Source organism: Neoarius graeffei, chromosome 6 (genome assembly GCF_027579695.1).
Source record: "Neoarius graeffei isolate fNeoGra1 chromosome 6, fNeoGra1.pri, whole genome shotgun sequence".
Lineage (NCBI taxonomy): Eukaryota > Metazoa > Chordata > Actinopteri > Siluriformes > Ariidae > Neoarius > Neoarius graeffei.
In genome coordinates, this window is record NC_083574.1 from 61,349,247 (window position 1) to 61,375,924 (window position 26,678).

Sequence of the window (26,678 nt, forward strand, 5' to 3'; positions counted from 1 at the left end):
TTTTCAATTTTTTAAAAAATACCGTCATCATTGGAAGGTTCGTTCAAAAACATTTGCTTTGTACTCGAACGGTTGATGACTTGAAAATTATGATGACTTGTCATTTAGTTATTTATTTAGGAAAACCAGTGAAAAATGTCATTTGCATAATAATTTGGAACGCAGTGTATACATGAGTAGCCTATGCACTGAACATCAAGACTGCCGCAACGTCGGCTCAGATTGAAAGTGATGGCAGTGAAGACTATGTATACTGTATGTAAGAAAACTCTGCCACAACTTGCCAGTCATTTCAATTGTGTGTTTCATTATGTTTTATTATTGTTATTATTAGGCTATTATTGTTATTGGTAATGGTAACGGTAAACATCCGTCAAAATGACCGACGGCCTTCAGATTTTTCCGTCATAGCTAAAAAAAAATCCGTCAATGACGGACAATTGTCGGTTAACGCGACCTATGGTCGGTTGTGACCGAGGCTTTAGCCAAAGAAAAACTGATGATGCAGTTATCAGTTCGGGCATTGAACCCGACCAGCTGAACTGAACTAGAATGGAAACGTTTAGAAAAACGCGAGATATTGCTTTTGGTGAGAATGATTTGCTGCAGGACGAGCATGAACATGATCGCATTCCTTCCTAATTGGGCAGGCATGCGCCAGTTACGCATAACAATGCACTGGCACACACAAAGGGTGCATGTTTTTTATTTTTATTTTTTTCTCTTGCTGCTGCCAACACTTAAAAGCATAAATATTTAGAAGAGCATAACTTGTATAATTTAATGAAAAACATTGCTGTTTGTTATAAATTATGTTTAATAAGCATTCTCTTGAGACATTTAAAAAATGTAAGGTACATCTTGTATTTATTAGGTTTACATGGCAACAGATTTCCCCGGCTGTAGATGACGGCGAATGTACAAATGCATGTTGATTCCAGGAGAAGGTAATGTAAATAACATTCATGACCAATCTGTCAAATGCCAGAACAGTTTCTGATTTAATTACAGGGATCCCAGACGGCCGCTATTTAGCGGAATTCCGCTATTTTTCTAGCCAAAGTGGTGGCGTTTTTTTTTTTTTTTTTTTTTTTTTAAATTTCTTGTATATCCGTTTGTTTAAGTAAAATGACCAGCAGAATACGTTCTGATTTGGTTTGCTTGTTTAGCGATGTTTTTGTCAGCTTCGTTTGTTCTCGTTGACATTCGGGAACACTCGGAAGTTAAATTGATGTAAACACCGCGAGACTGTACGCGATAGAACGAGAAAACAATATGGTTGCGCTAGGGCTGGGCGATATGGAGAAAAAAAATATCTCGATATACGATATATATCTCGATATCTATGCAGGAAAAACAACCCCCAAAAAACAGACACACAATTCAGCAAGGTGTTTTTTTTTATTGAAGTGCAAACAGGTAGGCAGCCAAGTGCCTAGAGGTAGACAGGTACTAGTAACAAAGTGCTTGTGCACCATTTTTAACATGAATTATCAAACCAAGGAAGTAGTATATTGTCTTATTTTAATTACAAACATAAAACCTGAGGGTAGGCAGTTCTTATAAAGTGCGTCTTAAACATTTAAGATAACAAAAAAAAAAAAAACCTCATTTCATAAATAATAATTTGACTTATAGAAATAATACATATTGCCTTCCTTTTCCTTAAAAACAAAACTCAAACTCATCTCACCGCATTAACTCTCAGCCTGACACACTCCTCGTACAAAAGTTTGTGGCGTACCTGTAAATGGTTGAACAGGTTCGTGGTGCTCGACGCTTTGGTTGCCGCCAATTTCTTGCATTTCCGGCAGTAGACCTCTTTCTGTTGTTCGTCCGACGGTTTAAAACCAAAATATCTCCATATAATGGAGCCATTTGTCCTTTTTTTTGGTACGAGTTCTGCCGCCTCCGGGCTTTCGGTGGGCGCCGCCATGTTGAATGAGTTAACACGCCGCCTACACGCGAGGGGAGGGGGTACAAACACACGAAGGAGGCGGGGTGGGCAGCACCATAGCACAGTGAAGGAAATTAAGCACAGTGGCGAAATCATATTAATTTAGAGCATTATCTCGATATATACGATATGCCAAAATCTTTTTCGTGTTCATAAAACATAACGATATATCGCAAATCTCGATATATCGCCCACCCCTAGGCTGCGCCCATTTGCTAGAAAATGTGTTTTCACTCCGTTCGTGCTTTTGTTTCTAATGCGTTGAACTTAATTCAATATGTCGTGGAAAAAAGATATTGTCCATAAAAGAGATAGTGGAACAGTGTCTGGGTTAGAAGAAGTATATTCTTCTTCAAAGCTATATTTTCATCTAATTTTTATAAATAACAATTTTTTTTTTTTTTGCCACTTATGTCATTGATTACAAAATATGGCATCAAATAGATACACATTATTGTTAAATTCTGTTGCTTTTCTCTGTTAAATCTATGTAAAAAATGTGTTCAATAGACCCCTTCGCATGTTTGTAAACAAACCAACCGTTGCCAGGATGCGCGCGCAGCCTGGACCCAGAAACAATGGCGCTGCCCATAGACCGGCATTATGAGCTGTCAGATTATGCAAAACAATTGTCGTTACAAGATCGAGAATGCTACATAAATAAGTTAACTCTAACAAGTGGACATCGCCTACCGGATCCGTATTTAATCAAAGAGTGGACGGACGATGTTAGTAAGTTCCCTGGTATACAATGGCCAGATATATACTCGTACCTTATAGACAAGACTTCAGTGTATACCCACGAAAAACTTCGTGCCTACAAGTCTTTAGACGCATAGGATTATGTGCGGGCATGTACAACTTGATTAACAATGGGACATTCATATTCATTTTGTTTTAATCAAATGATGCCAGTGATGTGATAGCAATGTGGCTTTAGCTACAACAGCAAATCCCAACACTAAACAGCAATTAGCAGGAGGTAATGGCATGAAAGGAATGATAGTGTAAAGAGTGCAGCTAAGAGAAATCAGAGCTGCGTAAAAAGCGAGAGGCAGAGAGCAGAAATGAAACTGAACGGGGCGGGAGCTAGGTTAGAGCGGTCAACGCAAGTTGGCATTTAGAGTGAGGGCACAATTTTACCTTTCCATCCTTGCTTTAAAATTGTGATTTTCGGCATACGCAAATAATGACGGCACAAAATCTGGACTGCTTGAGTCAAGCGAGACCTCTCCTACAAACAAAATTGCATGCAAAGCTAAGTTAACATGCTAACAATATTCATTACATTGTGTAACTATGACCCAGCTAATCAGACAAACGTTACCAAAGTATTTTGCTACATCAATAAACGAAGACTAGAAAGAATAAAAAAGAAAGATTTAATAAATAGCCTGATCTTACCTGTGATGAAGTGGGCGCTGCAAACCCGCGCATTTTTGATGGTGCTTTCATCCCAGTCTACACGTTTGATGGCTTGTAGCCATAGACGTCGGCGATTTTTTTGGAATGGGTGAGATCCTGCTGGAATTCTGAACATTTTAACCCCATCACTGCTACGATTCTGACACCCGACAACACAACAACTAGGCATTTCTGAGTCTTTTTTGGGGTCCAGGCTGCGCGCGCAATTTCCGCTTACGTATGAATAACGTTTATTGCGAAGGGGTCTATAGCATCTTTTAAATGTTAAAATCTCAACAGCTTCAGGGGGCTTGCAGCCCCCTTGACCCCTGCTGATAGTTTCTTACATTCCTCTATTTTTTTCAATTACTGCTGGGATCCCTGTAATTAGATTAATATAATTTTAGTACATACAGTCAGGGGTTAAATTGGGATTGGTTATGTGGGGGGGCTCTGCCTCGTACCCGCCCCTGCCCCCGCCGCCCTGCCCCAATATACTTTTTGGAAAATAACCCTCTAATTTGATAACCATATCATATTGCACAGAGATATACACCTTATCTGTGTGTTGTAGGCCTATGTGTGTCTTGTAGTGCCCCCCTACACATTATGGCAGTTTGAATGTAGATTGGTTGGCCAATGTAACAGATTGTACAGGTTGTTGTACATTGGTTTGAAGGAAATGATTAGTGGGGGGTCTGGGGGTCCTCCCCCAGAAGTTTTTTATTATCATACATGTTATTTGCTGAATTCTGGTGCATTTTAATAAGTTGTTAGCTGACTTTACAGAGGTAGGTTGAGCAATATCATGTTAAATCTTGTCACATGCCTACAGGTGAAAAATGTGAAGGAGAAATGTTCAGTGAGAAAATTTGAAGGCTTGCACAATCTTAAACCAAAACAGTTGATTTATTTTGGAGGATAAATGTTAAATATGCCAAAACACTGTCAGTCAAATATATTCATGCAGTGAATGCAACCAAATACAAACAACACTATAACATTGGAAGCATTTATTATTATTGTTGTTATTATTATGTATTCAATTATTTATTTGGCATGTGGTGCTTTTTGTATTCTCTAGAACATACATAAGATGAGCATATTATAGCAGCAAAATAGAAGCACAATCATTTGAATGCAGCAAAACTTTTGCTGCATTCAAATGATTGTGCTTCTATTTTGCTGCTATAATATGCTCATCTTATGTATGTTCTAGACAATACAAAAAGCACCACATGCCAAATAAATAATTGAATACATAATAATAACAACAATAATAATTACACTAATAATACACTAATAATAACAATAAATAATAATAAATTAACATTAAATTAAATATTAACAATAAATAATAAAACACTAAATATTAACAATACAGTGAACATAATCATTATCATATTTTTTATTATTAAAAACAAAATATCAAATAATACTGAAGAGGGGAAAAAATAATACTGATCTAAATATGTTGTGTTTTTATTTTTAGACAGTATGTGTTTAGCAAAACACATACTGTCTAAAAATAAAAACACAACATATTTAGATCAGTATTATTTTTTCCCCTCTTCAGTATTATTTGATATTTTGTTTTTAATAATAAAAAATATGATAATGATTATGTTCGTATGCAGGTAAAAGGGGAGACGGTGTACGGAGAAAATTATAAACAAGTCACAACGCTGAAACACAAGCCCAAAAACCCGCAAACCACGACTTCTGATTTTTTTTTAAAGCGAGCTCACAAAAAAAGAAACCCCAAAGTCGCTTATAAAAAGCGGAATTGGCAACCCACGCAGTGTTCCAGAAACCAGAATCTCTGATCGCAAGTTCTGTTCTAAATAGCTTTGACAGGTCGTCTTGTTATCAGGAAAACTATGATCTATCTCATAAGTCATGGGTTTATTGATTAATAAAACGATATTTAATTATTCAGAACTGAAAATCGTGAAAAGGGTTTGTTGCTTTTGATGTGTGCGTGATCATATGCCATCCGCTCCGAGCTTATGTGCCGGGGCTCAGCCCCGGACAGCCCCGGCCCAATTTAACCCCTGCATACAGTACCAGTCAAGTTTGGACACACCACCTAATTCAGTAGGTTTTTTTTTTTTCCCCCTTTATCACTAACCCCATTAACAGAAACGTTGGAATATTTTTTCCAAAATGCAATAAAAAGTAAAATCTTGGATTTTGTTAATTCACATGAACTTTATTTAACTGGCAAAAGAACAAAGAAAAGATTGTAAATAGTTTTACTGACCGACTTAATGGTCGTTGTCGTCTTCTCGAGTCACTATGCAACAACTTTAAATTAAAGGAGAACTGAAGTCATTTTTAAACTTGCTTTATTTCTTAATTAACGTGTTATTCAATTATGTTTTCAGTTTTAGTAACCTTATATCGTGACTCATATTGGCAACTAATTGCAATTAAATATTATCCTTATCGGCCTATTCGCTTTTTAGCCGTGTTGAATGTAGTTCGTTTGGTCCACGGCAGGTGTCGCTTATCCGCGCGATCTTCACAAGACTTGTGCGAGACTTCAAAACGTGAAGTGTCAGCCAGGTGTCAGTGCCGCCATTTTGAAAACTGTTTTCCAAACGAAATATTGCACAAAAACAAGTTTAAATGACGATTACTGCCGACTTTTTTCAAACTTTCTTGATTGCTCTCAAAACAAACAAAACTTCCGGCTTGATTACGTCAGCATTTGAAAGAGGGCGCATGCGTCGTTTGACAACGTTGGCAGATGTTGTCCTGTGTCCGAAATCGCTCCCTACTCACTATATAGGGCACCATATAGTGGGAGCGCCATTTTGTAGTGCTGTCCGAAACCTTAGTGAGGATTATTTACACCCTATATAGTGCACTCAAAGTATCCCACAATGCATCACAAAAAGTAGTGTACAACGATAGTCACTAATCAAAGCAATATATTATCCCATCATGCATTGCGGTCACACTGAAAGAAATCAAATTAAAAGTCTCAAATTTGATTTAATAAAAGGCAGCGGCAAAGAAGAAAGTATTCAGCCTTGATTTAGAAAGAACTGGAAGATGCAGGGACTTTGTATTTATTAATGTGGGAAATACGCTCAGTATAATATGGATTTATCACAAAAATACATGCACGTGTTTTTATTCTTTTGAAAACCCACCAGCCGACTGATATGGCACGTTTTAATTGTGCGACAGTAATGACGTAAATACCAGCGTGACGGACTAGTGTCCGAAAGCATTTTTTTCATTTTACCAGTGAGCTCACTATGTAGTCCTCTATATAGTAATTCCCTATATAGGGAGTAGTGAACGAGTGAGCGATTTCGGACACAGGGTTGTTCACTTTGATTTCCGCTGTACGTTTTACTTCCGTCCTACGATGTCTCGCACAGGTCTCAACAAATCTCGTTTCCGGCCATTGCTTTGACACATGGACTGATGTATTACATAGCATTTCAAACACTCATCACTTGCTAGAGCAGTGACAAAATAGCTATTAAAATAGCTATTGGTTTAGGGTTATTGAAAAGTAGATGGCCTTTTGATTTCATAAAATCGATGTTTGTTTATTTTTGTAATATCTTTAAAAAAAAAAAAAAAAGGGTCATTCTGTGGCTGGGAAGTTATTTAATTTGAGGGCATTCCCGAGCAAATAATGTGCATGAAATCGCTCGCATCGCGCAAACAGAGGAAGTCCGTGTGCGCATACGCACGTATACCTTAGTCGTCGTCGTCTTCATCTATATGGTTTCATGGCAGCTGGCATCGGGTATTGCATTATTGCCATCTACAGGTTTACTTTTGACCGTGCACTGACAGTTCCATCATTCTGTCACTAAACGAACAGCTGATCACACCGAGGTGCTCGCCGACCGCTGATATTTATTAGTTTGGTCCTGCGTTTCCTTTCCCTCGCAACATAACGTCTTTTCTTGCTTTCTGTCGGTCTTTCACGTTTCATTCGTGTCCTCCATTTTTCTCTCCTGTTTCAAATTTGTATCCCGCAATGCCTTGCGCGAACGGGGAAAGCCCACCACGTGATGCATGACGTAGTATCTTGTATCGCGTCATGGTGAAGCAAGAAAAAATAGCGGAGAATTTAGGGCCACGTGGCCGTAAATTCATTAATTGTTCTGTTTAAAAAAAAAAAAAAAGACTAATAAAATTGGAAGTCTGTGATTCAAATTCAGTAGCTTTCGGTCCACGAAACGAAAATAATTGGGTGTCGGGGAAAATTCTTTTTATGGCCTACACTTGAAAAATCTGAAAGGCAGTCTACCTTTAAGTGCCTGAAAACAGATATACAAATAGCTATAGCTATTATTACCCTAATTATGTAATGTATTGACTTTGTATATTTGGTTTCATAGGTTCAGAGGCCTAGCTTTAGAGCTAGGTTTCCCCTGAACTACTTCATATATCAGAAGAGCATGGATCTCAAGCCTGGTAGAAGCAAGTCCAAAGCCCATGTCAGGCCTCTAAGAAGACTTTCTGTAGCAAAAAAAGATGACCAGAAGGGCAATGCGAAACTGCAGAAGGGCCCTTCTATTACTTCTTTTTTCAAGAACACACCACCTTCCAAACTGGCCTGCCCACTGTGTGGCAAATTTGTACCTCGTTTCAAAATCAATGAACACATGGACTCTCAGTGTCGAGACTTTCTTGAGGCAAATGACGTACAGGCAGCAGCAGCCCAGGACAATGAACAAGGGAAAATATCTTGGCCCTTTTCAAATAACGCCCCTCAGAGTCCAAATAAGGAGAAAAACGCAAGCGTGCCTGAAAATGATCAGGAGACGAAAACAAGCCCGTATTTTAACAAGTGTGGCATAATGAGACAAGAGTCACCGAAGACAAGTTCCAATGCTAGAGAGGTCAAGATAGTCAGTCTTGGGCGTTTGTCTTCAAAACTCTCCAAAAAAGTACTGTTTGTTTCAGAGGACTCCGAAGTTCATAGCACCCAAATGTCAATCAAAGAAGAGCCAATCTCAAGTGAGCCAAGTAGTTCACAAAAAGAAAACTTTGACGAGAATGTAAACGTTAAATCCGAACACCAAGAGACGAATTCAACGTTAACTACTCGGGCGCCAACTGAAAATCTACCTCGTGTTGAAAAAGTTGAACAGGCCACGCCAAAAGTAAAATCACTGGGTCCTGATGTTTCTCAAACAACAGAAGCCACTGCTTCATTGAGATTAATGAAGAGGAAGAAAGAAGAGTCTCCTGGTGCAGGTGTCACCCCAAACATGCAGAAGAAAACGCGATATTCGGGGAAAAGAACTGCCAAATCTGGGAGCACTGATCCATTACCAGAGGTTGAAGTCAGTAAATCCAAAAGCAAGGATGTAGAAAGGGACCAGATTATGGCTCCAGATGGAGGCAGTGATCTTCCACAGGATGATGGTACCTCCTCTGTGGAACATGGTTCACCCAGACGGCCATACTACCTTCAGAACTTCCTGACTGTTCTGGAAACCGTGCTGGAGAATAAGGATGACCGAGTGCTCTTCAGTGACGAGGAACTCTCGTCTATCCAGAGATTCAAGCAGCTGTCGGGTAGAGAATATACTTCAGAACCTGACTAGTAAAGCATCCACATATTGCGGAAGAGTCTGAAATGTAGTACGATTAACAATTATTCCACAAAATCGAGTCGTACCTGAACTGACAGCCGACGAGACGCGTAGCGCAGAGTTGGCTAGAAGCAATGTATGACGAGATTGAGTGGAATAACTGTTTTATTCTATCCACAGTCACTGGGTTTTGATAAACGGAGCATTTTTATTTTTTGCCAATTCGATAAATAAGAACTTTATACAAAACGTCCGAGAAAATCACTTCCGCTTAGAAGGTAAACAAACCGGCAATTTGTGAAAAATGCTAGAATAATTCTTGAAAAATAAAAAAAAGATGCGTTCTTACCATCAAATACTTTCTTTTCATATTTTGTTGCTTTTCTTTTTCTTCATTTTTTGGGGGTTTTGTTTTCGAGTGGTGTTTTTATTTCGTCCTTGGTTGGTTCAGCAACGTGCTCGGTCATTTTGTTTTTCTCTACTCACGGTATATGAGCTGATATCCTAGTAGTAGAGTAGCCAATCAGAGCATGCGATTGCTCATATCTAGTGAATGTGGATAGACTAATGTATGACGTATGCAGGATATACGGGCTATATATCAGTTTTATACATGTGGATAGTGAATTGTCCGATTAAAAACTAACACTTCGCTCGTTATATCCTAGCGCCTGGACAGATGCTGTATGTGCGTCTGTTTCAGAGGAAGCTGAAATGGCTGCAAGTGAGCAAACTAGATTATGCTGAGATTAGTTCAGACCTCAGTCCTGTTGTACAAGAACTTGTCTCCAATGGCTTCCTCCAGACAGGTTGGTGAGCAAGAGTGGGATTTTGTTAGCTTTCAAAAGTTATGTTTTTAAAGTTCAAGGATCTTAACTACTTCCAACTTTAATTTCTGCCATAGAGTCTGAACTTGCCGAGATCCAGGACGTATTAGATCTTCTACCTGCTCCGGAGCTCCGAAGCCTGGCCAAGACTTTCCACCTGGGAGGTCCAGGGAACAGTAGCCAGAAACAGCAGCTGGTGGAAGGGCTTCTCCTTTTGTCCAAACAGCGCTCTCTCTTTTCTCTTGTCCCTGGCCAAAGCAGCACTGGTGCAGTCATTCTCAAAAGGTTTGATCTTGGTGGCAAGGTGTTACCAAATTCATAGTTTATACCAATTTGGTGTCCTACCAAATTTCAAAACCACTTTGAGCATTAATGTTTTTTTTAGCTCACACATTTATGACCAAAAAGTATGTGGACACTGACCAATCACACCCATGTTGCTTGATGAGCAACCTGTTCCAGATTTAGTCCTCCCCTCTGGTTGGTTTTGGAGCATGGTTGTGGGGATTTGTGCCCATTCAGCCACAGGAACATAAGTGAAGTGGGGCACTGATTTTGGTTGAGAAGGCCTCGCATGCAGTCAGTGTTCCAGTTGCTCTCCAAATTGAAGTGATCAATGTTCAAGTTTCAAATCAAATCAAGTTTATTTGTACAGCGCTTTTAACAGTAAACATTGTCGCAAAGCAGCTTTACAGAATTTGAACGACTTTAAAACATGAGCTAATTTTATCCCTAATCTATCCCCAATGAGCAAGCCTGTGGCGACGGTGGCAAGGAAAAACTCCCTCAGACGACATGAGGAAGAAACCTCGAGAGGAACCAGACTCAAAAGGGAACCCATCCTCATTTGGGCAACAACAGACAGCCTGACTATAATATTAACAGTTTTAACAGGTATAACCCTCAACTGTCCTCATGGGGCCGTCCTTCACAGGAGCGGTGCAATAAAACTCCGACCAGACACAGGGCACCAGGATGGATCAAGCAGGTCCGAGGGGCAGAAGAGGCCAGCATCTCAATCCCAGGATCAACATGTAACTCAGAGGGACAGATGGGGGGGGGGGGAAGAGAGAGAGAAAGAAAACATGTTGTTAGGTATGCCCTAAAAATGACAAGTATTAAATCTGTGTGGTAGGCTCGCAGAGACGAGAGTCTTTACATCAGGCATAACACACAATGGCATGTTAATATGGTAAAAAATATATCATGACCTGCTCTGACTGGATGCTTGATTGGGTGATGGGAGCACACTCCTCAGCAATGATGAGATGCAGATGGGACCCTTAGGCCTGGCCAAGACAATTCAGTTACATTTCACCGGGTCTGGGACATGCGACAGAATGTCTGACGGCCGATTCCCTGCAGGCTACGATAGCCAGTCGAGGTCTCCACCCTCTCCACCAAAAGATTTCCTGTTGACTCCATGTAACTCAGAGGGACAGATTTGGGGTGGGGGAGGGAAAGAAAACACAGGTTGTTAGGTATGCCCAATGTCACCTGAATAAGTAGGAACAGTATACATATTGCACCGAGTACAAGCAGGGACTCCGGCAACTAACTATGACAGCATAACTAAAAGGAGAGAGCCAGAAGGTAACACAGGCATGAGGGAGCCCCGGGACATAAAGCAGCCAGCCACTACACCGTCAACAAACTCGAGTGAGCAAGCAAGTGGGGGACTGACAGCATCCATACATCCCAGTTTACCAAAACACACTATGTCTGGGGACCCTCCAGATCTACACCTTTACCTCATAAACACCATTAACAAAAGGCTTGACTAAACAGATATGTTTTCAGCCTAGACTTAAATGCTGAGACTGTGTCTGATTCCCGAACATTACTTGTTCTCAAGTTCTTGGTGGCGTTCTCAAGTTCTTACACACCAGCGTTGGCAAACCATGTCTTTATAAACCTGACTTTCACCTCTCCTGCAGGGCAAAACAGCTAGCGGGCTCCTGTGTGTTGCTGTGTCGGGATCCTCGCGCTATGTTCTCTCGTGCCCTCCTACTTTTCTCTCTTACTGATACTCTGGAGGAGGAGGAAATGGCATCAGGGGGTCAAGGCCAACTCTACACTATTCTCCTGGTCAACTCTGGACGTCTGGCTTTCCCTGCCTACACAGTTCAGCGGTCTGCCCGGATATTTAGGGACAGGGAAGATTTAATCAGGTAGCAACCCTTTTGTGTCTTGGCAGTTCTTTTTAGGATCTTCTAGCTGGGTGCATTTTGATGGTAACGAGGAATTGAAACCAGGTGAAAATGGGCAGAGCATTAAACGACATTCTTGTGAACAGATACGAAGCTGCCATGCGAACCCTTCAAGAGGTGATTACAGCAATGCAGGCTGGTTGCTGGGAGGACGCTCACGTCCTCTATGCTTCCGCGAAGTCTAACTGGCAAAACATGAAGCAGACGTATGACTTAAGGTTGGAACTGCAAAGTTTGCCTTCGGTTTTCAGCACGTTTTTGGCTTGACGGAGGAGGTTCATGAGCCTGTATTTGTGTGCAGTTGGCAGGAGGAGTTACCCGTGTTCCTGCGGTGCTTCACAGTAGGCTGGGCATGTACACGTATATTGTCTCGAGGAGTCGAGATACTACAGAGGCTACGTCGCTATGAGGTGTGTGTGTGTATATAGATGGCATAAAAGCTGTAATAAAAGAAACATTTAGTGCTTTCGCTAAAAATACTCATGACTGGCTACTGGCAAACAACACCGTATTGTGGTGTTTTTTGTTTTAAATGTTTTTAGAAAGCTATTGCGTCCATCCATTCGGTCTGTAGAATAGTGCCAGTGAAGAGAACAATGTAACGGAAGAATAACGTTTCTGTGCTGAGAGCACTGACACTGCTATCACGATATTTATTTTGCCGTGTTCAGCAGTGCAGTAGCAGTCAGGGATTCAGACTGGTTAAAAAATGTAAAAAGCTTGTTACAGTGAGGAATGGAGTTATAAGACGGAGTAATACAGTTGTGGTCAATTTACAGACAGTGACATGAATGTCGTCTTGGATCTGAACGTCATGGCAATATTTGGGCTTTCAATAATTTGTTTGAACTGTTCTTTTTCTGTGGCAGAATATACAGCAGACATCTTTAATTTAAAAAAAAAAACCCTAGAATTTGGTGCACAAGTTTTAATTTTCTTTGGGTTTTCTGAAATCAATACAGAGTCAAAAAATATACATACAGCACTTCTAATATTTGGGTGAAATGTCTCTTCGCAAGATTCACCTCGACCAAATATTTTTTGTTTACTGTGAACAAGCTTCTGGCAGAATTCTGGTTGGATATTTCACAACTCTCATGGTAGAATTGGTAGAGTTCAATTAAATTTTTTTTTTCTTGGCATGGACTTGACTTATAAGCACAGTCCATATATTTTCAATAGGGTTGAAGTCAGGACTTGTTTTAAGCTTCATGTTAGCCTGCTTTATCCTCCACAACCAGCTCTGATGCGTGTTTGGGTTCGTTGTCCTGTTGTAAGTCCCAAGTCGTGTTCAAGTTTCTGATGGTTTATGCTGAAGAATTCTGAGGTAGTCCTCCTCCTTCATTATTCCATCCACTTTGTGCAATGGACCGGTTCCACTGGCAGCAAAACAACCCCAGAGCATGATGATCCTACCACCACCACCAGCTGGTACAGTGTCCCTCTGTACATGGTGGTCATTGTGGCCAAACAGCTCAATCTTTGTCTCATCTGACCATACAGCTTTCCTCCAGAAGGCTTTTTTGTTTGTCCGTGTGGTCAGCTTCAAACTTTAAGCTTGAAGGTGTCAGGTCTATTTCTTAGATAGCAGCCTCTTAGTCCATAGTGATCTGAACTGTAGACAGTGATCCATCAGCTTCCAGTTCATGGCAGGGCTGTGCCATGGTGGTTCCCAGGTTGTTCCTGACCATCCAAACCAATTTCCTTTCAGCTGAAGGTGACAGCTTGGGTTTTCTTGAACAAAGTGGCTTGGCAAAGTGACTACACCTCACAATAACTTGGATACAATTGTTTGAACTGAGCTTGGAATTTGCAGTTGTTTAGAAATGGCTCCAAGAGACATTCCGGAGTTGTGTACATCTGCGATCCTCTTTCTCAGATCTGCACTGAGCTCCTTGGACTGTTGTGTGTTGGTCAATCCAATGAGTGCTGTAAACAAACCCTTTTTATGAAGGCACAGAGAAGCTACCAGCTGTAGTCAATCATGATCACTAACAGGAAGTTAAGAGACCTCGGCCTTGGCAAGATGAGAGACATTTTGGAAGTTTCAGCACCTCTGAATTATTAATCTAAGTGATCGTATGCACATTTTTGACCCTGTATTGATTTCAGAAAACCCAAAGAAAATTAAAACTTGTGCACCAAATTCTAGTGTTTTTTTTAATTATAGATATGTGCTGTCCAATCATTCTGCCACAGAAAAAGAACAGTTCAAAGAAATTACTGAAAGCCCAAATATTGCCATGACACTCATGTCACTGTCTGTAAACTTCTGTCTGCAACTGCATACATGTATATAAAATGATATGAGATATATATATATATATATATATATATATATATATATATATATATATATATATATATAGGCATATTTGCCAAACTTCCTGTACGGTGTATATCTCTCCTTTTGTTCTTGCAGGATGCAGTGGACGAGCTGCGGTCTCTTTTGTCTCAGTCAGTGTTCTGTCCAGACAGCAGAGGGCGCTGGTGGGACAGACTTGCACTCAATCTCCAGCAGCACCTAAAATGCCATGAGCAGGTAACACGATCTCGATTGCGTCGGTGAAAACACTTCCAGATGAGCATGTCTTAAGAACTTGAGGGGACCTGGTCAATTTGGTCATCCTAAAAACTTATCTTTGACGATTTGGTTGTTGGTGACCAAACATATATCGCATCTGTTTATTCAACTTCCCTATATCGTTTAAACCTTTTTGAAACAGAGGTAATTTGTTTGTGTAAAATACTACGGAATTCAGCAATTGTTACGAATGTACCTAGTAATTTTGAAGCTCTGAATAATGGCCTACTGTGATATCCAGTGTGTTCTGGCACAAGTATGACATTCATAACTGTTATGGTGCTTTCTACATTAAAGGCCATCTACGCCATCAGGGATGGATTAAATGATCCACTGGTCCGGACAGGTCACCGTTTGTCACTGCACCAGAGAGCCACCAGAATGAAGGAGTCAGCGAGTTGTAAGAAGTACCGCCTGCTGCTCCGAGACCTTCCTTCTGTCCGTGTGCACAGTGTTACTCATGTAAGCAAACACTTTATTGGAGAAAGAAGCTTTGTGAACAGAAACTAATGTATAAGTAGATAATTAAAATGACTGGACTTATGGTGTAATTTTGAAAACATTCTGCCACTCAGCTAAGAAGCTTCACTGGTTCTTTTAATAGCGTACTTAAAAATAGGTACCCTATGGGTACATGTGGCTCCTGCTTATAAATAAAATAGTTTTCTGATACCATGTCCATCCAGTAAATATAGCATATGCATACAGTGCTGAGCGTAAATGAGTGCACCCCCTTTGAAAAGTAACATTTTTTAACAATATCTCAATGAACACAAACAATTTCCAAAATGTTGACAAGACAAAGTTTAATAGAACATCTGTTTAACTAATAACAGGAAAGTAAGGTTAATAATATAAACTTAGATTACATATTTTTCAGTTTTACAAAAATGAGTACACCCCACAACAAAAACTACTACATCTAGTACTTTGTCTGGCCTCCATGATTTTTAATGACAGCACCAAGTCTTCTAGGCGTGGAATGAACAAGTTGGAGACATTTTGCAACATCAATCTTTTTCCGTTCTTCAACAACGACCTCTTTTAGTGGCTGGATGCTGGATGGAGAGTGATGCTCAACTCGTCTCTTCAGAATTCCCCAAAGAAAATAATTTCTTTCCACTACAAAGGTGAAGGCTACAAGAAGATCAGCAAAGCTTTACTTATCAGTCAGAATACTGTAGCAAAAGTGGTACAAAAATTTAAGAAAGATGGAACTGCAACCATCTCACAGAGACGTCCAGGACGTCCACGGAAGTTAACACCTCGACAGGAGCGTCTTCTGATGAGAAGGGTTGAAGAAAATCGGCATGCAAGTTCACTGCAGTTATCTAAAGAAGTAGAAAGCCAAACTGGGGTGACTATTTCCCGTGACACAATACGGCGTACACTGCAGAGGAATGGCATGCATGGACGCCATCCACGAAAGAAGCCTCTCCTAAAGCCCAGGCACAAAAAAGCCCGTCTAGAGTTTGCCAGGGCCCATGCTGACAAAGATGAAGACTACTGGGACTCTATACTCTGGAGTGATGAGACCAAGATAAATGTTTTTAGAACTGATGGCTTCAAAACTGTATGGTGTCGCAAAGGTGAGGAATACAAAGAAAACTGCATGGTGCCTACAGTGAAACATGGTGGTGGCAGTGTCCTTATGTGGGGCTGCATGAGTGCTGCTGGTGTCGGGGAGCTGCATTTCACTGATGGCATCATGAATTCACAGATGTATTGCTCTATACTGAAAGAGAAGATGCTACCATCACTCCGTGCCCTTGGTCATCGTGCACTTTTCCAACATGACAATGATCCTAAACACACATCTAAGGCCACTGTTGGGTTTCTGAAGAAGAACAGGGTGAAAGTGATTCAGTGACCGAGTATGTCTCCTGATCTGAACCCGATCGAACACCTATGGGGAATTCTGAAGAGACAAGTTGAGCATCACTCTCCATCCAGCATCCAGTCACTAAAAGAGGTCATTGTTGAAGAATGGAAAAAGATTGATGTTGCAAAATGTCGCCAACTTGTTCATTTCATGCCTAAAAGACTTGGTGCTGTCATTAAAAATCATGGAGGCCATACAAAGTACTAGATGTAGTAGTTGTTTTTGTTGTGGGGTGTACTCATTTTTGCACCACCCTAATTTGAGTAAAACTGAAAAATGTGTAATCTAAGTTTATATTATTAACCTTACTTTCCTGTTATAAGTTAAACAGATGTTATATTAAACTTGTCAACATTTTGGAAATTGTTTGTGTTCATTGAGATACTGTTTAAAATGTTACTTTTCAAAGGGGGTGCACTCATTTACGCTCAGCACTGTACATGTTATGACTGATACTCACCTCATCTCTTGCAAGCATCACCAAGCTGTGAGCAGCATCAGGGCTTGTAGTATTTTGGTTACCAATTTTTTGTTTACTGTGTTTTGTTCAAAATACAGTGCTATGAACTAGGGTTGGGCGGTATTACGGTAAGAAGGTATCCCGAGGTATCCAAAAGTACCAATGGTATCGGTCTCATTACCGTCATTTTAAAAAAATATATAATATCTAAATAAATATGGAGTACATGAGGTCATAATATAAAATAATAAATTGAAGATCATCCCGAATAACTGTGTGATCGTATTTTCACTAATTCTATCAATTTCCTAAAGAAGTTTTCATCGCGTGCAGGGTTGTTTATGTCGTTACCATGGCAACCCTGCGTGACATTTTGGAGTCTGACAGAAAGCTTCGCAAGAGACTGAGACCGGGGGTGTCATGGCTCAGATGGCTAAGGCACCGTACCATAAATCCGGGGACCCGGGTTCGATTCCGACCCGAGGTTATTTCCCGATCCCGTCTCTCTCTCCCCCGCTCATTTCCTGTCTCTCTATACTGTCCTATCTAAAAAAAAAAAAAAAAAAAGAGACTGAGACCGTGGTTGAAAGATGGCAAGTCAAGATAACGAGTTAGTGGCAAAAAAAAATACAACATCGGCAGTGTGGCAGTATTTTGGTTTCAAACCAAACGAAAAATCTAATATGTCCCCTAAGGCACACCATAGCCTGGGGTACTCCACTTCCACGAGATCTCTCCAATGAGTTGTGTTTTGAGTAGGTTACATGAGTAACAACAAGGTAAAATAATATAACGTATGACATTTGGGATGTGGGTAATAAACGTTTGAAATGTCATCTACTGAAGAAACGGAAGAAAACATCGTAGCGTAAACTGTTTGGTTTCTGGTGGGAATTAGCAATGCGCTTGCTATCTTTGTTGGGTGTGTTAAACCGTATGGATTTAAGTGGAATAATTGTAAGGAGTTATGTGATCAAGACAACGTTTTAAGCAAGGTAAGGCCATTTGATTATTAATTTCCCCGCCATGGCATGACGTGGGCCCATATGATTTTGCCTTGTGCAGCTACCGCGCATTTGAATTAGGTTCGCCTCATTTGCGCTGAAGAATATGGTTTATCACGCAGTCTAAACAGACTTGGGTGTTGGTTGATTCTTTTTCTTTTTTTTATTTCCCATGCTTGAAAGGGTATGATCCTGCTCATCGTGTACTTTTTTTTGATGGAGCAGGTGAAATAGTGCTGCAAATGGCGTTTCAACGCAGACATGTGTAAACGACAGTTGAATGCTATTTTCAAGATGAAGGAAGAGTTGCGTGATGCTTTGAAATATCTCTTAATGCACAAAATTCGCTTTGCTGCTTAATCCATACCACAATGCACACAATTCGCTATGCTGCTTTTAAATAGTACATTTGAGGCATGGGCGCACGTTACACAGTAGGCCGAAACAAAATATTATTTTTTTCTCGGTAATACCATATACCCCGGGAAAACACAGAGACGGTTTAAAGGTATCAAAATTTGGATACCGCCCAGCCCTACTATGAACGATATCTGTTTTCAAAATAGTAAGAAAGCACTTGTTCGTGAATTGTCTTCGAAGCATTGTTTAGTACTAATGAACACATTTTGTTTCACAAGTGTAGTGTAAAGACTCTTAGAATTAAAAAAAAAAAAAAGAAAGCGAGTAGCAGAAGTTTGATATCGGCTTCTCAATACATCTGCCAAAAAGCTTTAAAAAAAAAAAACCTTGGACCTTTCAGAAAGATGTGGTGATCAAAAGGTGAATTTTCTTCAAACAAACACCACTTACATACCTGCCAACCTGTACGCATCTTGTGTAGCCGCTACGAATTTTTACCTCATTGTACGACTGTACATTTTCACATTAAAAAGTACGCATATCGTCCGAACTCGCATTTCAGTCAAGTTCTCACTGAAGTTGATACCGCTGATCTGTGAGAGAACTCAAAGCCAGAATGGAACGCTTTGCCCAATCCCCCCGCCCCTCTTCAGCCCCTCCCCTTCCTCCTTCGCGTCTCTGACTTGAGTGCAGCCAGGTGGCTAGAGCGAGTCGGGGATTGAAACGTCGGTTAGAGACGTCGTTTTTATATTTGTAACAGAAACGGTTGTGTTTCACGTGTACTCGAGCTTCCTAGCCGTTTTGTGCATTTACAACACCAACAGTACAGGCTAGTTCTTCATTTAACTTCGAAGCCGTCACTCGAGGTTGCATATTCGATGCGGTAACCAACGAAACCTGATTACAATTCCTCTCGCACTCTCATTGAATCACTATGATAAGTACCACTTTATTGATGTGCTCAACAAAACGTAGCGTGTTGTATATCTTAAGGGCAGTCGGTAACTTCTGTCAATCAAAAAAAACCTCAAAGTCCTTCCCACGCCTTACAGTACCTGGTATTCCTAGGCAGTCTCCCACTCAAGTACTAACCAGGCCCAACCTGTATGTGGCACATCGGGCGGCGCCGATCTCTGTTTCCATAGCCCTCGGCCTCTCGCCTATTACATAGCTAGGGTTACAGTGGGGGGCTAGTCCTCTGGTAACCATGAGAGTTTAACTCCCCATGCACATCTGTATTGCAGCGTGCCTTGCCAGATGGCAGTAGGTACCATTTTTATGATGGTCTTTGGTATGACCCGACCGTGAATAGAACTCACGATCTCCCGATCGAGAGGCGGACACACTACCACTAGGCCACTAGTCGGTCAACTTCTGTCAATGGTAGCCTAGAATGTTTGCAGATGATGTGAAGTCGAAAATTGGTCATCCCTCTTATGAAAACCTGCGTGGTACTGCAGTATCAAATGCTTTTTTTTATACAGTATTACTGCAGTAAATGCAATATTTCGAATGCAAATGCAATAGTTTGCACATGAAAAAGGCATACTACAAAATACTGCAGTGTACTGTATAATGCAATATTTTTACTGTATAATGCAATATACTTCCAACATGTTAAAAAAAAATGCAAAAGTCTAAACCTATTGCATGGGAAATTTGTGCAGACCATGTTTTGTGTTGAAAGTGCCTTTTTTACATACTGTATTAATTTAATGTGTTATTTATTTTGAAAGAGTGGCTCTGGTTTAATTTCATTTCATTTGCACATGTATTTAATGTTTGTTGTGCTTTTCAAAACGGAAGGAAGTTCCCAAGAGCCATCAATAACAGTTTCCCAAAGTCTATCAATAGGAATGTTTTAAAAACTGGACTATGTTCCCAAGGTCAATCAATAAAACTGGATTGAAAGTGTGTTTTTGGTCTGCTGGTTGTGGTCTGTGGGGGCGCATGCGCGCCGGGTTGGGGTGAGGTTGACGTGGGGGGGGGGGGGGTACTCATGAAATTGTAAAATTGTACTCATAAAATTTTTTCAAGGTTGGCAGGTATGCACTTACTTGATATCGAATCAGTAGCCTTGGCAAACCGCGAGGTGAATTTCGTTTATCTTTTTATCTGCTGATTATCTTCCGATACTGCGAAGTTATAACGAGGTTTCTCTTATTTCGTTTCAGGTTCTGATTGATTGGTTCCGAAGTTTATCGAGAAGTAGAACGGGTAATCAAATTTGATCAGGATAAGTGCTGATTGGTTACGAAGTTTGGCTATGGTTACACTCATTCTTCCAACACGATGACATCATGACTTCGCCACTCGTTCTTGTGTACCTTTTTGATAACGCGAGATCACGATTTGCCGTTCTGGTGATTGTAATGCTTACGCGCGTGTGCAGTGCGCTATTGTTACACTCATGTTTACGTTCTTAGAACACGATGACGTCATGGCTGCTGCCTCGCTTTGCCTCTATGAAGCCTAGGTCACAACCGAACGTACGATTTTTTGGCGGTGTGATTTTTGGCGTTTCCCAAATCGTTGCGTTTTTTTTGTTCGTGGAGAAAGACGCACGTTGGCTGTAAGTTTGTCTTGCAACCTGAAAAAAACGTAAGTGCCCGTAGAGTTTGTTTGACAGGACAAAGAACCTCTGCGGCCAGTCTATGGCTCGAAAATCAGCACGACACGCGCGCCCTCCGTGCCTTTCTTGCGTTTTTTGCACGTAGACCGGCCGTAGGAGCACATACGTTGTGCTCGGTTGTGACCAAGGCTTGAGGCAGTAGCCACAAAAACGATGTGTAGAGTTCTCAAGCTCTACTCCATCTCGACATTTTCAGAATGAGCTGGATGAAAATATTCGCCGCTTGTGTGTCTCCTAATAGGTTACAATCCGAGGCCAGCTTTTTCCACACGAGGGCGGTATGGGCAAATCGGTGTTCCTCAGGCCTGCTGTTGGGCACGAAGGCTCTGGAGAAGGAGGCGATGCCATGGTCATGTGCTCTGTAGAGGAGCTGGCTTTGGCGCACTACAGAGAACTCGGCTTCGATCAAGGTTTTTAAACTTGCATTGTCGTTGTAAGGCTGAATTTTATGCGAAGCTAATCTCTGTTGCGTGTTAAAGTTGAATATGTAGAGTCGTGTTGCTGATGGATCCGTTTTCTGCAGGCATTCACGGAGAAGGCTCGACATTCTCCACTTTGTTTGGCCTTCTGATGTGGGACGTTGTCTTCATGAACGTCTCGGATGTCTTCAGAACATCCTATCAGGTAAATTTTAAAAAAGGTCTGCGCATATATCACAGGATACGTGTATAATATAAGGTTGGGAAAAGAAGCACATTGTACAGTTAATAAAAGACCTTCGCCTGGTTTCTCAACGAGCGTTATGTATTGTGTTGGAATTTGTCCAGCCTCTGCCTTATTACTGAAGTGTAATGTAGTCATTCCCTGAATACGTTTGCAGACGTGTCCTCTGGACTTGTACACCGACTGTTTCTACGAGAATCGAAAGGAGGTCATCGAGGCCCGTGCTGAGCTGTTGTCCGAGGCGTCCACGGAAACACTGCAGCAGCTGCTGGCTGATGTGTGGAACTCACAGGAGGGAAGAGTTTGTGCACTTGTTAACTGGGAGCGATTCTCTTGTCTTCAGCAAGCCCAGGTTACACTGGTTGGGAAAACCCAAAGCACAAAACACATTTTTCTTCTGCTTGTTTATGGTTAGGAGGAGTAAACTGGTATCCAGTTATTTAGCACAAAAGTATTTTAGCACAACTCTCTGTTCTTTAGCACAGCTCTGGATTATGGTCACAATAATCGAAAAAAATACTCATCTTGACATAGGAAGGGGTTTATTATGATTGCTTAGGGACCCGAAGCTGGAATTTCTGCTGCTGTGCATGATAAGGATCTGAAACATGGACTGAAAATCCAATTCTTAAAGCATTTACAGAGAACCATGGCCTCACTTTTCGTTTATAAATGCCTTGAGACCTCAAGAATGGCACAGGAATAGTTTTAAGCGTTAACAATAAATCTAATATAGTAACTTTTACGATTAAAGTGATTCATATAGGTAGCGGTCTGAGTGAATGACGTGGATGTCACAGCAGGAAGTCTATCGGTCTCATCGCCATTTCCGCTACACTAAAACACAGAGCTGACTGCAACCCCGATCCTCCATTTTGAGCTAATTTATCGCCATGCCATGTAGATGTGTTGCTGGTGGGTGCAGCAACACGACAGAAGGTGGATTTACGTTGCATTCATGGCCCGAGAATGTTCAAACTGCAAAGATTTGGACGCGTTTTGCGAGAAGTTCACGGGCACATTGGGCACCTACGAAGTGGCATCTCCTCTGCTCTGCACATTTTACTGAAGACTCGTACGAGACCTCTGATCTGTTGAGGAGCGTTGGCTATAAGCCCGTATTGAAAGAGGGTGCAGTACCAACAATTAAAGAAAACTACAAGAAAAGGAAAGTGTTTTTGTTTTTATTTTTATCTTTTTAAAGGAAGGCAAGTTCAGTTGCACCAGTTCTCCCGGAGTGAGCTGAGGGTTGTTGGTAAAACCCGGGATGGAATGGAACGGGACGGGACATATCGCTCGGGCAGTGACCTCCCCGCGGTTGTTGCTAAAACCTGTGAAGTTCCATCCCGGGTTTTAGTAATTGCTTGAGCCGAGTAGTAATGGCGGAGTACTCCATCTGGAGAATGAGTGGAGCAGCCGTCTGATTTCTCCACTGGATATTGCTGCCATCTCGCCCTTGCGTGGAAGAAGCGAATGAACGGAGAACTGAACGAAGAACTGAAAGTCAGATTGTTTCAAAACAATCGGCCACAAGATCGGCCTTCAAGAAGCAAGAACACAGACGGGTAAACTCCGACTCATTTAGATTAAAAAAACCAAAAACAACACATTGTTTACCTGCATTTAGATTAATACATGTAACTTGTATTGTGTGTTTAAGTTAGCGGTATAAGATTATTTAATTTGCTTCAGAATGTGATGGTCTCAGTTCATCTGATTATTTAATTAGCCTTTTACGCTTTATCAGTGAAAATGCATGCATGTACATGTATGTTGCATAAATTATAGCACCCATCCTGTTTTAATGAGAGTCAACCTACAATCAATGAAGTCAAATCAGTCTTAGTTGAGCGAGTCGGTAACGCTATTTCTTACTTTCACCATAAATTTTTATTTATATGACTTTGGTCTGTGGGTGGCACGGTGGTGTAGTGGTTAGCGCTGTCGCCTCACAGCAAGAAGGTCCTGGGTTCGAGCCCCAGGGCCGGCGAGGGCCTTTCTGTGTGGAGTTTGCATGTTCTCCCCGTGTCCGCGTGGGTTCCCTCCGGGTGCTCCGGTTTCCCCCACAGTCCAAAGACATGCAGGTTAGGTTAACTGGTGACTCTAAATTGACCGTAGGTGTGAATGTGAGTGTGAATGGTTGTCTGTGTCTATGTGTCAGCCCTGTGATGACCTGGCGACTTGTCCAGGGTGTACCCCGCCTTTCGCCCGTAGTCAGCTGGGATAGGCTCCAGCTTGCCTGCGACCCTGTAGAAGGATAAAGCGGCTAGAGATAATGAGATGAGACTTTGGTCTGTAGCTGTAAAAGGCCTCGGCCTTAAAACCGGTTCTCGCTGTGACGTCACGCGCTCAGGGCTGGCTGGCTCAGCGGCGCAGCTCGAATGCCAACTTTGCGGTCGATTTTAACTCTCAAAAAAATATATTTTTTTAAATTCCCATTTATGCAGCATACAAGAGTCAAGGATGGAGATACTATCCACTCAGAAATGTATTTAAAAATAAAGGTTCTGCGTATCTCCTTTAAAAATGCAATTAATGTCTTCCATCTTCTTAAATTGTGTGCATTTTAGTGGCACCTGCAGTTTAATTATCAAGTTGTTTTTTGTTTCAAGTTTAATTATTTCACTTTCTTGCATTTAGAAGTCACAGCAATGATCGAAAATGAATAAATTAATCGAAGCAGCCTTGCATAGTTTTTCTTTCGACCTTTTTTCTTTTGTACAACATTTAAAATAAAGCGCAAGCAAAAAGCTTTCTTTAACCTCTTGTAAATTTCGCTTGACTTGTCGTTCTTTATCAAATTAGCAAATTGTAAATAATAAATATGATATCATTTAAGCTTAGCACTTCATTAAAGATGAAACAAACCTGGAAGTTGGCTGTAGCGGTGTACTGCGTCAGGGTGAATAATTTGGAGGGAGGATTGATGACTAACTGCATCAAACATGGCGGTTTCAAGATGGTGGAGTGGGGAAATACAATCCGCTCGTTTTCGATCGGAATCTTGGCAACTTTCATGTAAAAAAAAAAAAATCCATCAAACATCTTTAAACATGATCAGTGCTCTTGGATCTTGTGCTAAAGAACTTAGAGTTGTGCTAAGAGACTTTGGATTTGTGCTAAAAGACTTTTGTGCTAAATAACCGTAAACCAATAAAATGAAGCACCGCGCGTGAGTGGGGGGAAAATAGCTTTAATAATATACCGAGTCCAGTTGTCTTGATTTTCTTGTAGCTCATAGATATTGGAAGAGGTTGCATTCATTCATCTTGTAACGCAGTAGAAACTACATTCCAACTTGCCTTGTAATGATTATAAGCTGCAAGTCTGTGTAAGCTCTCTTCAGCTAAATGGATGTGGCTGATGCTTGTTATAAAAAAAAAGAAGAAGAAAGATATCTAATTAATATTAATGGTTAAATATATTTTATGTGCTGTTGCAGAGCTTAGTAGGATGTCTGGGAGGACGATTTTTAAGTGGAGTCGTTCTTAGAATGGCAAAAGACTACAGACACAGCAAAGGAGGGCTTCCTGACCTGGTTGTGTGGAACGCTTCAAATAACAGCTATAAGGTGAGCTTGGAAAACAGGACGTTTTTAGTTTTAGGACCTTCACTGCGCACACAGTTTTTGAAGGTGATTTTATCATTTCATCAGAGAACGTTTCATCAGCACAAATAACAGAACCAGAGTATGTTGGTGTGTGTATCTTTGTCCAGTCTTTCTGACACATCTGTCTTACACTGCCTTCTTCAAATCGGTTCTTTCTTGTAGGATTGATTCAACCACATTTTTTTTTTTCTATCTTTTTTAATACCCCCGCTCCAAAGGAGGAGGGGGGTATACTGGTTTACCTCTGTCCGTCCGTATCTCCGTCCATCCGAAAGACCCTTTTTTTCTCAGCAATCGCAAATCATAGCCACTTGGTACCAAACTTCAGCTTGGGGTTCTATACCGTTTTCAGGTCTGTCGCACATCGACTTCCTGCTTACCGACTGAACGTATTTACGAAACATATAGCGTGGATTTACAAAATTTATCGCATTTTTCTCAGCAAGTGTAAATCACAACTGCTTGATATTTGGTACTGAGCTTCAGCTTGGGGTTCTATACCGTGTGTACCGTTTTCAGGTCTGTCGCACATCGACTTCCTGTTTACCGACTGAACGTATTAACGAAAGATATAGCATGGATTTTTATGCCATTTCACGAAGCAAAATGCTATTTTGAAAATGACAGTTTACCAGGATGCTATTTGAATTCCCTGGGGAGAGACCCTGCTCTTTACTTCCTTGTTTCAGGGTTCATTAGGCCATTATTAAAAAAATGTTCCGTTTCCGGTCCACCGGCCAGGTGAGTGCTGTTTGTGCGGTTGAAATTTTTTTTTTTAAAGATATTTTTTGGGCTTTTTTCACCTTTATTGGATAGGACAGTGTAGAGACAGGAAATGAGCAGGAGAGAGAGAGATGGGGAGGGATCGGGAAATGACCTCGGGTCGCAATCGAACCCGGGTCCCCGGATTTATGGTGTGGCGCCTTATCCACCTGAGCCACGACGCCCCCAGGTTTTTCGATATTTTTTTTCAGGTTCGTAAATCTAAAATCGAACTCGACATTTCCGCATTCCCAGGGCTTTCCACCAAGGCTCATACTAGCCAGCCATGACAAATAAGTAGCCAGCCCAGGGGGGGAGTAAACACAAAATAAACTCCTGTGCACGCAGTTCCCAGGATTAAATGTATTTTCCACAGACCATTTATTTATTCACTTTACTCAAATACAAAGTAAAATGGCAGTAAATCTTCTTTCTTTTCTTGCGTATTGCATCATGAGGCTTTCCTGGCTTGTAAATCTCTTATTTTCGGTGCATGACACATTCACGCAGCTGAGCATGCTATGAATTAACAACGACAACGGTCTGCAGTGGGGCTACACAATTACACACTCAGCGAACATTTCTCCATTTGTGTATGAAAATACACTCCGACCACTCAGTCTGGTTTCATTTACAACCAGCGGTGTCTTTTGATGCCAGCATGTAATTGAACGAGAGGAGACTGGTTTACCGGAGACACAATGAGCGTTATCTCCGCTTCTGTTCCCTCTGACACACTACTGCCTC

The 26,678-nt window shown here is 41.1% G+C and overlaps 1 protein-coding gene across 2 annotated transcripts in view; it reads left to right on the forward strand.

Annotated features, from left to right (window-relative positions):
* Positions 1-885: 885 nt before the first annotated feature.
* Positions 886-26,678, forward strand: part of fan1 (FANCD2 and FANCI associated nuclease 1) — a 92,303-nt gene continuing 66,510 nt past the window's right edge. For both annotated transcript variants that reach the window (XM_060923970.1, XM_060923969.1), the window contains exons 1-13: positions 886-947; positions 7,735-8,920; positions 9,606-9,746; positions 9,842-10,049; positions 11,702-11,935; positions 12,061-12,192; positions 12,276-12,384; positions 14,397-14,516; positions 14,856-15,020; positions 21,138-21,306; positions 21,420-21,520; positions 21,717-21,911; positions 25,002-25,130. In XM_060923970.1, coding sequence (XP_060779953.1) covers positions 7,795-8,920; positions 9,606-9,746; positions 9,842-10,049; positions 11,702-11,935; positions 12,061-12,192; positions 12,276-12,384; positions 14,397-14,516; positions 14,856-15,020; positions 21,138-21,306; positions 21,420-21,520; positions 21,717-21,911; positions 25,002-25,130 — 2,829 coding nt within the window. In that variant the 5' untranslated portion in view covers positions 886-947; positions 7,735-7,794. The remainder of the gene's footprint in view (positions 948-7,734; positions 8,921-9,605; positions 9,747-9,841; positions 10,050-11,701; positions 11,936-12,060; positions 12,193-12,275; positions 12,385-14,396; positions 14,517-14,855; positions 15,021-21,137; positions 21,307-21,419; positions 21,521-21,716; positions 21,912-25,001; positions 25,131-26,678) is intronic.